Genomic DNA, 13191 nt, shown 5'->3' on the forward strand with positions numbered 1-13191 from the left:
AGAAAATGTAATACCTAAACAAATCTGTGTGTGAACATTTTAAGGTTTGTAATTTAATTTCTGGTTACTGAACACTTACACATTATGTGTGGGAAAATGTACAGATGAATTAATTCTTATATAGAGATACAGATTGTATGGGAGCCCGAGTCCCCACATGGGTGTGATTTGCAAGGATTTTTGGCCAGTATAAAGAGAAACAGCTTGATACTGTCATCAGGTCAAGTCCTGTTTTGGCTGGTTTGACCTGATAGCAGGTTCACTCTCCTTTCACGCAGAAGGATCAAAAACATCCTGCATACATATACAGCCTTGAATTTCAGCAGTGCCCTGTGACATTGAACAGCTGGTTGTTTTTGATGCTTTGAATCTGTTCAAAACTAAATGCTGACCTCTGCTGGTGGAAAAATGATTTACCTTGTTTTTTTTTTCTGTGTTAATCTCTGCAGAGCACCCGAGCACAAAATATCTGTAAGTACTGGTTCCTCATTTATTCATGTGCTCTCTGCCTGATATTTTGACTTTGTATAGCTCAAAACTGAATTTCTCACTGTTGTCTTGTTTTTCTTGTTCTTCTTTTTAGCAAATTGTGCAACAGGAACATTAAATATAACAACCACCACAACAACAGCAAATGTCACCTTTCAACTTGACCCAAACTGCAGCTTAACAGTTGAGAATAATACCTCTGAAAATGGTTTAATAACTGGTCTGACTCCTGGAGCTGTCTATCAAATTGTCTTAAACTGTTCAGGCTCCTGCAATGTGTCACAAATCACAACAAGTATGTCATTTTATTTTTATTAAATATATACACCAATGATTCTGTGAGTGTGATGACAGTGATGTTAATATTCTTTTATAGCCAATAATGAGAATATGATGAAATGATTCTTTACCTGTTGCCGTATCTTTAATTCACAGAGCCAGAAACTGTCAGTTTAACAGTCACTAATATCACAACATCCTCTATGTTTGTGAGCTGGACTAAACCAGTGGGAAACAGCTCCTTCTATAAAGTACAGTGGACAGGTGGAGGAAGGAACGTCCCTGTAAATGTCAGTGAGACGTTTTATAACATTACTAACCTGACTGCTGGTGTCCAGTATGAAATAACTGTCACTGCAGTGGCTGGTGATGGTTATACTGAAGGACAGAGTGCTACTGTCACCAAGTACACAAGTAAGTGAGCATTTAAATGTTTTTCATACCGTGAATTAGTGACTGTATGCTGAGGATACCTGGTAAAATAAGGAGTCTTCTATCATCATAAGATAAGTGAAATTCAAAGGAAAGTAGAAGTAGAAATCCAGATGTAGAAGAAGAAGCCCTTTGAAGTGAGAAGGTTGGATCTCTCACCGATGTGTCCTCATATAACAGCTGTAGTTGTGCTCACTCTGTGTTTGAGTAACAGCTCCAACAATGGTTTGCATTTCTTTTGTACGTCTAGTTTAGATCTTCCTCTGAACTTCCAGCTGCATGAAATGTTACAGGGTCAGAATGATAAAAATACACAAAATGACGTAGCAACACTTTCTCAATACTCAATTAAGATCAAGATTGTTAGTTTTGTCTCTTCCAAATGATCATGGCACCATTTTTACTTTTAGTTTCTTCATTGAAGTCTTTATTTCTTTATACTGCATTTTTCTTCAATTTCTTCTCTTGTAATGGATAAAACAGTTTCTTAAAATCTAGTAGTGGAACGTTTTTTAAAGTCTTCAACACAAAAACATTTTTTTTAATATTCTTATATTCCAGTGATGTGATATTTAATCAACAGGCAGAACATTTTTTCTTTAACTGATTTTTAACGTGTCCCACTTCATTCAGTCCTCGTGTTGCTTATTTGCCACAGCCACTGGTCATATTTTTGGTTTTCACACTTGGTGTTAGCTCTCTGGGATATAGAATCACTTCCTATTCCTGCTGTAACACACAGTGATGTTTTGTGTAACTTATCTCAGTGGCCCATTTAATTAAAGAGATTTAGGTAAAGGCTTATTTCATTATAGAATCTTCACACACCTTTTCCAAAGGACGCCTTCTGCCAAAACACCAACTAATTGTATTCGTTCATTTTGTCTTTAGGTATATCTAGTTTAGCGTAGCTGGTAGCCGAGTCGCTATCACCGTGACATCTTCAGCTGTCTCTCCTGCAGCTTCCTACTCAGTGTGTCAGATGTTTAGCTACTCATTTGATGAGAAATAGAAACAGCCCCATGTTTCTCTTCTTTACTGTGGCTGGGCTGGTAACGTATGAGTGCTCTGTTGAAGCGAGTTTTCTTTAACCTTAACTAGTGATGATTTCATGTATTTTTTCCTAAAGAAAACTGTAACGTTTAGAGTAAAATGACTCATGACCATCTGACTGATGTATCCTTATGTACAGCTACTTTCAATGCTTCTGATATTTATTTAGACGCTTGCTCTCCGACTGATCCTTCTGAGTTAACTCCATTAATCACTTCTTCCAAACCATCAATGTGTCATTTTAGATCCCATGCATTTTCTGCTCAAATAAATTCTACAATGAATTAATGCTTCAATCTTAAAAAATGATCAATCTGTCTCTATTAGTGTTGTACGTAACACAGGCCTTTAAGGTGGCAGATGGTTGCCTGTTTCTGCTGGAGGTTTCTTCCTGTTAAAAGGGAGTTTTACCTCCCTACAGTCGCCAAGTGCACAAAGGAGGCTGTTTGATTGTTGCTGTTTTCTCTCTTTTAGTGTAGGGTCTTTACTAAAGTGCTTTGAGGTGACTAATTTGGCACTATTTAAAGAAAATGGAATTGAATAGAATTGAATTCTCATGCAATTACCCTCTACTCACAGAGCCTAAATTAGTCAGGGATCTTATTGTCACTGAAATTAGAAACTATGGGAGCAGCAGAGTTAATTTTGCTGTATACAAACAGGAATTCAATATCTGAATGAATTTGTAATCAGTGTTTTTCAAATGCTGTCCCTTAGGTGTTCTTTACTAAATTTGCAGCATATTTGATGGTGTAATTTTCTAAACTTTAAAATATATTTATCTCCATTTTGTTGTTTTTGCATCTACCTCTCTGTAACTCACAGAACCTGAAAAGTGAAGAATCTTAATGTCAGTGAAATCAGAACATCCTCTATATTTCTGAACTGGACTGACCCACAGGGTCAAAGGTCTTTCTATAGAGTAGAGTGGACAGGTGGAACAATAGAAATGAATATGACTGTGACTGAAACTAAAGTAAATGTCACTGAGCTGACTCCTGGAGTGAGCTACACTTTCACTGTCACAGCAGTGGCTGGAGACAACAGAACAGAAAGTGACGTAGCAACACTTTCTCTATACACAAGTAAGATGAAGAGTATGAGAGGTTCAGATCTGGGGGCTCGTGCTCTGTACTATGTCACTGTTTCATTTTTTATCCTTTAGTTTATTATTTGTTTGTCAACTTTTTAGGATAGGTTTTTTCTAGTGAAGCAGTTACTTCAAAAATTAATGAAATCGTTTTTACAGGAAGACTTCAAATCTAAAAACACTTTTTATCCATGAGTGACATGTTTGTTTGTTTTTTGCCAAAATAAGTTTTTTGATTTACTCACATATCCTCTCAGGTTCTCCTTAATTCAGTCCTCTTGATTCTTACCTGTTGCAGTCACTACTTATTTGGTTGGCTCAACAGTTCTTTTGTGTTCTTGTTCCTCCTCATGTACTCTCCACTCATAGAGCCTGAAGTAGTCACGAGTCTCTCTGCTGTTAACGTCACAACATCGTCTGTGTTTGTGAGCTGGACTAAACCAGTGGGAAACAGCTCCTTCTATAAAGTACAGTGGACAGGAACAAGTGGCTCTGTAAATGTCTATGAGACGTTTTATGATATTCCTAACCTGACTGCTGGTGTCCAGTATGAAATAACTGTCACTGCAGTGGCTGGTGATAATTATACTGAAGGACAGAGTGCTACTGTCACCAACTACACAAGTAAGTGAGCATTTAAATGTTTTTCATACCGTAAATTAGTGACTGTCTGCTGAGGATACCTGGTAAAATAAGGAGTCTTCTATCCTCATAAGATAAGTGAAATTCAAAGGAAAGTAGAAGTAGAAATCCAGATGTAGAAGAAGAAGCCCTTTGAAGTGAGAAGGTTGGATCTCTCACCGATGTGTCCTCATATAACAGCTGTAGTTGTGCTCACTCTGTGTTTGAGTAACAGCTCCAATAATGGTTTGCATTTCTTTTGTACGTCTAGTTTAGAGCTTCCTCTGAACTTCCAGCTGCATGAAATGTTACAGGCTCAGCATGTTGCTGTTCGTGTGTTTTACTGTAACTTTGAGACAGAGAAGACTTGAGCCGACTTTTTTAATTCTTCCCATGTAATGACTTCTCCCTAACAGAGCCTGAAGTAGGCAGGTGACTCAGTGTTACTGCTTTCACAACGTCCTCTGTATCACTGAAGTGCAATGAACCAGGAAAAAGCTCCTTCTCTACCATTTTCACTTTTAGTTTCTTCATTGAAGTCTTTATTTCTTTATACTGCACTTTTCTTTAATTTCTTCTCTTGTAATGGGTAAAACAGTTTCTTAAAATGTAATAGTGGAACGTTTTTTAAAGTCTTAAACACTAAAATGTTTTTTCGTATTCTTATATTCCAGTGATGTAATTTTTCATCAACAGGCAGAACATTTTTTCTTTAACTGATTTTTAACGTGTCCCACTTCATTCAGTCCTCGTGTTGCTTATTTGCCACAGCCACTGGTCATATTTTTGGTTTTCACACTTGGTGTTAGCTCTCTCTGGGATATAGAATCACTTCCTATTCCTGCTGTAACACACAGTGATGTTTTGTGTAACTTATCTCAGTGGCCCATTTAATTAAAGAGATTTAGGTAAAGGCTTATTTCATTATAGAATCTTCACACACCTTTTCCAAAGGACGCCTTCTGCCCAAACACCAACTAATTGTATTCGCTTCATTTTGTCTTTAGGTATATCTAGTTTAGCGTAGCTGGTAGCCGAGTCGCTATCACCGTGACATCTTCAGCTGTCTCTCCTGCAGCTTCCTACTCAGTGTGTCAGATGTTTAGCTACTCATTTGATGAGAAATAGAAACAGCCCCATGTTTCTCTTCTTTACTGTGGCTGGGCTGGTAACGTATGAGTGCTCTGTTGAAGCGAGTTTTTCTTTAACCTTAACTAGTGATGATGATTTCATGTTTTTTCATAAAGAAAACTGTAACGCTTTAGAGTAAAATGACTCATGACCATCTGACTGATGTATCCTTATGTACAGCTACTTTCAATGCTTCTGATATTTATTTAGACGCTTGCTCTCCGACTGATCCTTCTGAGTTAACTCCATTAATCACTTCTTCCAAACCATCAATGTGTCATTTTAGATCCCATGCATTTTCTGCTCAAATAAATTCTACAATGAATTAATGCTTCAATCTTAAAAATGATCAATCTGTCTCTATTAGTGTTGTACGTAACACAGGCCTTTAAGGTGGCAGATGGTTGCCTGTTTCTGCTGGAGGTTTCTTCCTGTTAAAGGGAGTTTTACCTCCCTACAGTCGCCAAGTGCACAAAGGAGGCTGTTTGATTGTTGCTGTTTTCTCTTTTTAGTGTAGGGTCTTTACTAAAGTGCTTTGAGGTGACTAATTTGGCACTATTTAAAGAAAATGGAATTGAATAGAATTGAATTCTCATGCAATTACCCTCTACTCACAGAGCCTAAATTAGTCAGGGATCTTATTGTCACTGAAATTAGAAACTATGGGAGCAGCAGAGTTAATTTTGCTGTATACAAACAGGAATTCAATATCTGAATGAATTTGTAATCAGTGTTTTTCAAATGCTGTCCCTTAGGTGTTCTTTACTAAATTTGCAGCATATTTGATGGTGTAATTTTCTAAACTTTAAAATATATTTATCTCCATTTTGTTGTTTTTTTGCATCTACCTCTCTGTAACTCACAGAACCTGAAAAAGTGAAGAATCTTAATGTCAGTGAAATCAGGACATCCTCTATATTTCTGAACTGGACTGACCCACAGGGTCAAAGGTCTTTCTATAGAGTAGAGTGGACAGGTGGAACAATAGAAATGAATAAGACTGTGACTGAAACTAAAGTAAATGTCACTGAGCTGACTCCTGGAGTGAGCTACACTTTCACTGTCACAGCAGTGGCTGGAGACAACAGAACAGAAAGTGACGTAGCAACACTTTCTCTATACACAAGTAAGATGAAGAGTATGAGAGGTTCAGATCTGGGGCTCGTGCTCTGCACTATGTCACTGTTTCATTTTTATCCTTTAGTTTATTATTTGTTTGTCAACTTTTTAGGATAGGTTTTTCTAGTAAAGCAGTTACTTCAAAAAAGCAATGAAATCGTTTTTACAGGAAGACTTCAAATCTAAAAAACACTTTTATCCATGAGTGACATGTTTGTTTGTTTTTGCCAAAATAAGTTTTTGATTTACTCACATATCCTCTCAGGTTCTCCTTTAATTCAGTCCTCTTGATTCTTACCTGTTGCAGTCACTACTTATTTGGTTGGCTCAACAGTTCTTTTGTTTTCTTGTTCCTCCTCATGTACTCTCCACTCATAGAGCCTGAAGTAGTCACGAGTCTCTCTGCTGCTAAACGCCACAACATCGCCTGTGTTTGTGAGCTGGACTAAACCAGTGGGAAACAGCTCCTTCTATAAAGTACAGTGGACAGGAACAAGTGGCTCTGTAAATGTCTATGAGACGTTTTATGATATTTCTAACCTGACTGCTGGTGTCCAGTATGAAATAACTGTCACTGCAGTGGCTGGTGATAATTATACTGAAGGACAGAGTGCTACTGTCACCAACTACACAAGTAAGTGAGCATTTAAATGTTTTTCATACCGTAAATTAGTGACTGTCTGCTGAGGATACCTGGTAAAATAAGGAGTCTTCTATCCTCATAAGATAAGTGAAATTCAAAGGAAAGTAGAAGTAGAAATCCAGATGTAGAAGAAGAAGCCCTTTGAAGTGAGAAGGTTGGATCTCTCACCGATGTGTCCTCATATAACAGCTGTAGTTGTGCTCACTCTGTGTTTGAGTAACAGCTCCAATAATGGTTTGCATTTCTTTTGTACGTCTAGTTTAGATCTTCCTCTGAACTTCCAGCTGCATGAAATGTTACAGGGTCAGCATGTTGCTGCTCGTGTGTTTTTACTGTAACTTTGAGACAGAGAAGACTTGAGCCGACTTTTAATTCTTCCCCATGTAATGACTTCTCCCTAACAGAGCCTGAAGTAGGCAGGTGACTCAGTGTTACTGCTTTCACAACGTCCTCTGTATCACTGAAGTGCAATGAACCAGGAAAACAGCTCCTTCTCTACCATTTTCACTTTTAGTTTCTTCATTGAAGTCTTTATTTCTTTATACTGCACTTTTCTTTAATTTCTTCTCTTGTAATGGGTAAAACAGTTTCTTAAAATGTAATAGTGGAACGTTTTTTAAAGTCTTAAACACTAAAATGTTTTTTTCATATTCTTATATTCCAGTGATGTAATTTTTCATCAACAGGCAGAACATTTTTCTTTAACTGATTTTTAACGTGTCCCACTTCATTCAGTCCTCGTGTTGCTTATTCGCCACAGCCACTGGTCATATTTTTGGTTTTCACACTTGGTGTTAGCTCTCTCTGGGATATAGAATCACTTCCTATTCCTGCTGTAACACACAGTGATGTTTTGTGTAACTTATCTCAGTGGCCCATTTAATTAAAGAGATTTAGGTAAAGGCTTATTTCATTATAGAATCTTCACACCTTTTTCCAAAGGACGCCTTCTGCCCAAACACCAACTAATTGTATTCGTTCATTTTGTCTTTAGGTATATCTAGTTTAGCGTAGCTGGTAGCCGAGTCGCTATCACCGTGACATCTTCAGCTGTCTCTCCTGCAGCTTCCTACTCAGTGTGTCAGATGTTTAGCTACTCATTTGATGAGAAATAGAAACAGCCCCATGTTTCTTTCTTTACTGTGGCTGGGCTGGTAACGATGAGTGCTCTGTTGAAGCGAAGTTTTTTAAAGGAGGAACCTTAACTAGTGATGATTTCATGTATTTTTTTTCATAAAGAAAACTGTAACGTTTAGAGTAAAAATGACTCATGACCATCTGACTGATGTATCCTTATGTACAGCTACTTTCAATGCTTCTGATATTTATTTAGATTCTGACATTCGCTGGACCTCATCCCGTGGGCGCTTGCTCTCCGACTGATCCTTCTGAGTTAACTCCATTAATCACTTCTTCCAAACCATCAATGTGTCATTTTAGATCCCATGCATTTTCTGCTCAAATAAATTCTACAATGAATTAATGCTTCAATCTTAAAAATGATCAATCTGTCTCTATTAGTGTTGTACGTAACACAGGCCTTTAAGGTGGCAGATGGTTGCCTGTTTCTGCTGGAGGTTTCTTCCTGTTAAAGGGAGTTTTACCTCCCTACAGTCGCCAAGTGCACAAAGGAGGCTGTTTGATTGTTGCTGTTTTCTCTTTTTCAGTGTAGGGTCTTTACTAGAGGAAACAGCTCCTGCTTTGTAGGTGACTAATTTGGCACTATTTAAAGAAAATGGAATTGAATAGAATTGAATTCTCATGCAATTACCCTCTACTCACAGAGCCTAAATTAGTCAGGGATCTTATTGTCACTGAAATTAGAAACTATGGGAGCAGCAGAGTTAATTTTGCTGTATACAAACAGGAATTCAATATCTGAATGAATTTGTAATCGGTGTTTTTCAAATGTTGTCCCTTAGGGGTTCTTTACTAAATTTGCATCATATTTGATGGTGTCATTTTCTAAAGGCTAAAATACATTTTGCTCTCAATTTTGTTATTTTTGCATTTGCCTCTCTGGAACTCAAAGAACCCGAAAAAGTGAAGACGCTTACTGTCAGTGAAATCAGGACATCCTCTATATTTCTGAATTGGACTGACCCACAGGGTGAAAGGTCTTTATATAGAGTAGAGTGGACAAATGGAACAATAGAAATGAATAAGACTGTCACTCAAACTAAAGTAAATGTCACTGAGCTGACTCCTGGAGTGTGCTACACTTTCACTGTCACAGCAGTGGCTGGAGATGACAGAACAGAAAGTGACGTAGCAACACTTTCTAAATGCACAAGTAAGATGAAGAGTATGAGAGGTTCAGATCTGGGGCTCGTGCTCTGCACTATGTCACTGTTTCATTTTTATCCTTTAGTTTATTATTTGTTTGTCAACTTTTTTGATAGGTTTTTTTTGTAAAGCAGTTACTTCTAAAATTAATGAAATCGTTTTGTACAGGAAGACTTCAAATCTAAAACACTTTTATCCATGAGTGACATGTTTGTTTGTTTTTGCCAAAATAAGTTTTTTTCTTATTTACTCACATATCCTCTCAGGTTCTCCTTAATTCAGTCCTCTTGATTCTTACCTGTTGCAGTCACTACTTATTTGGTTGGCTCAACAGTTCTTTTTGTGTTCTTGTTCCTCCTCATGTACTCTCCACTCATAGAGCCTGAAGTAGTCACGAGTCTCTCTGCTGCTAATATTACAACATCATCTATCTTTGTGAGCTGGACTAAACCAGTGGGAAACAGCTCCTTCTATAAAGTACAGTGGACAGGAACAAGTGGCTCTGTAAATGTCTATGAGACGTTTTATAATATTACTAACCTGACTGCTGGTGTCCAGTATGAAATAACTGTCACTGCAGTGGCTGGTGATGGTTATACTGAAGGACAGAGTGCCACTGTCACCAACTACACAAGTAAGTGAGCATTTAAATGTTTTTCATACTGTGAATTAGTGACTGTCTGCTGAGGATACCTGGTAAAATAAGGAGTCTTCTATCCTCATAAGATAAGTTCAATTCAAAGGAAAGTAGAAGTAGAAATCCAGATGTAGAAGAAGAAGCCCTTTGAAGTGAGAAGGTTGGATCTCTCAACGATGTGTTCTCATATGAGAGTTGTAGTTGTGCTCACTCTGTGTTTGAGTAACAGCTCCAACAATGGTTTGCATTTCTTTTGTACGTCTAGTTTAGATCTTCCTCTGAACTTCCAGCTGCATGAAATGTTACAGGGTCAGCATGTTGCTGCTCGTGTGTTTTTACTGTAACTTTGAGACAGAGAAGACTTTAGCCGATTTTTTAATTGCAATGACTTCTCTCTTACAGAGCCTGAAGTAGACTCAGGTGACTCAGTTTTATTGTCTACTTCACAACGTCCTCTGTATCACTGAAGTGCAATGAACCAGGGAAAAAAGCTCCTTCTCTACCATTTTCACTTTTAGTTTCTTCATTGAAGTCTTTATTTCTTTATACTGCACTTTTCTTTAATTTCTTCTCTTGTAATGGGTAAAACAGTTTCTTAAAATGTAATAGTGAAACATTTTTAAAGTCTTAAACACTAAAAAGGTTTTTTCATATTCTTATATCCCAGTGATGTAATTTTTCATCAACAGGCAGAACATTTTTTCTTTAACTGATTTTTGAACGTGTCCCACTTCATTCAGTCCTCGTGGAAAGCTTATTTGCCACAGCCACTGGTCATATTTTTGGTTTTCACACTTGGTGTTAGCTCTCTCTGGGATATAGAATCACTTCCTATTCCTGCTGTAACACACAGTGATGTTTTGTGTAACTTATCTCAGTGGCCCATTTAATTAAAGAGATTTAGGTAAAGGCTTATTTCATTATAGAATCTTCACACACCTTTTCCAAAGGACGCCTTCTGCCCAAACACCAACTAATTGTATTGCTCATTTTGTCTTTAGGTATATCTAGTTTAGCGTTGTGCAACCAGCGTACGAGTCGCTATCACCGTGACATCTTCAGCTGTCTCTCCTGCAGCTTCCTACTCAGTGTGTCAGATGTTTAGCTACTCATTTGATGAGAAATAGAAACAGCCCCATGTTTCTTTCTTTACTAGGGCTGGGCTGGTAACGAGATAGTGCTCTGTTGAAGCGAGTTTTTCTTTAACTTAACTAGTGATGATTTCATGTATTTTTTTGGATAAAGAAAACTGTAACGTTTAGAGTAAAATGACTCATGACCATCTGACTGATGTATCCTTATGTACAGCTACTTTCAATGCTTCTGATATTTATTTAGACGCTTGCTCTCATCGTTGGTGATCCTTCTGAGTTAACTCCATTAATCACTTCTTCCAAACCATCAATGTGTCATTTTAGATCCCATGCATTTTCTGCTCAAATAAATTCTACAATGAATTAATGCTTCAATCTTAAAAATGATCAATCTGTCTCTATTAGTGTTGTAGTGCGTAACACAGGCCTTTAAGGTGGCAGATGGTTGCCTGTTTCTGCTGGAGGTTTCTTCCTGTTAAAGGGAGTTTTCACCTCCCTACAGTCGCACAAGTGCACAAAGGAGGCTGTTTGATTGTTGCTGTTTTCTCTCGGTGTAGGGTCTTTACTAAAGTGCTTGTATCAGTGAGGTGACTAATTTGGCACTATTTAAAGAAAATGGAATTGAATAGAATTGAATTCTCATGCACATTACCCTCTGCACACAGAGCCTAAATTAGTCAGGGATCTTATTGTCACTGAAATTAGAAACTATGGGAGCAGCAGAGTTAATTTCACTGTATGTATACAAACAGGAATTCAATATCTGAATGAATTTGTAATCAGTGTTTTCAAATGCTGTCCCTTAGGTGTTCTTTACTAAATTTGCAGCATATTTGATGGTGTAATTTTCTAAACTTTAAAATATATTTATCTCCATTTTGTTGTTTTGCATCTACCTCTCTGTAACTCACAGAACCTGAAAAAGTGAAGAATCTTAATGTCAGTGAAATCAGAACATCCTCTATATTTCTGAACTGGACTGACCCACAGGGTCAAAGGTCTTTCTATAGAGTAGAGTGGACAGGTGGAACAATAGAAATGAATAAGACTGTGACTGAAACTAAAGTAAATGTCACTGAGCTGACTCCTGGAGTGAGCTACACTTTCACTGTCACAGCAGTGGCTGGAGATGACAGAACAGAAAGTGACGTAGCAACACTTTCTCTATACACAAGTAAGATGAAGAGTATGAGAGGTTCAGATCTGGGGGCTCGTGCTCTGCACTATGTCACTGTTTCATTTTTTATCCTTTAGTTTATTATTTGTTTGTCAACTTTTTAGGATAGGTTTTTTCTAGTAAAGCAGTTACTTCAAAAATTAATGAAATCGTTTTTACAGGAAGACTTCAAATCTAAAAACACTTTTTATCCATGAGTGACATGTTTGTTTGTTTTTGCCAAAATAAGTTTTTTATTTACTCACATATCCTCTCAGGTTCTCCTTAATTCAGTCCTCTTGATTCTTACCTGTTGCAGTCACTACTTATTTGGTTGGCTCAACAGTTCTTTTGTGTTCTTGTTCCTCCTCATGTACTCTCCACTCATAGAGCCTGAAGTAGTCACGAGTCTCTCTGCTGTTAACGTCACAACATCGTCTGTGTTTGTGAGCTGGACTAAACCAGTGGGAAACAGCTCCTTCTATAAAGTACAGTGGACAGGAACAAGTGGCTCTGTAAATGTCTATGAGACGTTTTATGATATTCCTAACCTGACTGCTGGTGTCCAGTATGAAATAACTGTCACTGCAGTGGCTGGTGATAATTATACTGAAGGACAGAGTGCTACTGTCACCAACTACACAAGTAAGTGAGCATTTAAATGTTTTTCATACCGTAAATTAGTGACTGTCTGCTGAGGATACCTGGTAAAATAAGGAGTCTTCTATCCTCATAAGATAAGTGAAATTCAAAGGAAAGTAGAAGTAGAAATCCAGATGTAGAAGAAGAAGCCCTTTGAAGTGAGAAGGTTGGATCTCTCACCGATGTGTCCTCATATAACAGCTGTAGTTGTGCTCACTCTGTGTTTGAGTAACAGCTCAATAATGGTTTGCATTTCTTTTGTACGTCTAGTTTAGATCTTCCTCTGAACTTCCAGCTGCATGAAATGTTACAGGGTCAGCATGTTGCTGCTCGTGTGTTTTTACTGTAACTTTGAGACAGAGAAGACTTGAGCCGACTTTTTAATTCTTCCCTGTAATGACTTCTCCCTAACAGAGCCTGAAGTAGTCAGGTGACTCAGTGTTACTGCTTTCTTGCACAACGTCCTCTGTATCACTGAAGTGCAATGAACCAGGGAAAACAGCTCCTTCTCTACCATTT

General features: G+C 37.7%; 1 protein-coding gene across 1 annotated transcript in view; it reads left to right on the plus strand.

The window, feature by feature from the left end:
* Window positions 1-13106, plus strand: part of LOC120441311 (receptor-type tyrosine-protein phosphatase eta-like) — a 27951-nt gene extending 14845 nt beyond the window's left edge. Inside the window, exons 2-8 of the mRNA XM_039615813.1 lie at window positions 450-471; window positions 584-784; window positions 925-1182; window positions 3713-3967; window positions 9523-9777; window positions 12421-12675; window positions 13087-13106. Of these exons, the coding sequence (XP_039471747.1) occupies window positions 450-471; window positions 584-784; window positions 925-1182; window positions 3713-3967; window positions 9523-9777; window positions 12421-12675; window positions 13087-13106 (1266 nt within the window). The remainder of the gene's footprint in view (window positions 1-449; window positions 472-583; window positions 785-924; window positions 1183-3712; window positions 3968-9522; window positions 9778-12420; window positions 12676-13086) is intronic.
* The last annotated feature ends 85 nt before the right edge of the window (window positions 13107-13191 follow it).

This window comes from Oreochromis aureus, linkage group 7, assembly GCF_013358895.1.
Source record: "Oreochromis aureus strain Israel breed Guangdong linkage group 7, ZZ_aureus, whole genome shotgun sequence".
Classification (NCBI taxonomy): Eukaryota; Metazoa; Chordata; class Actinopteri; order Cichliformes; family Cichlidae; genus Oreochromis; species Oreochromis aureus.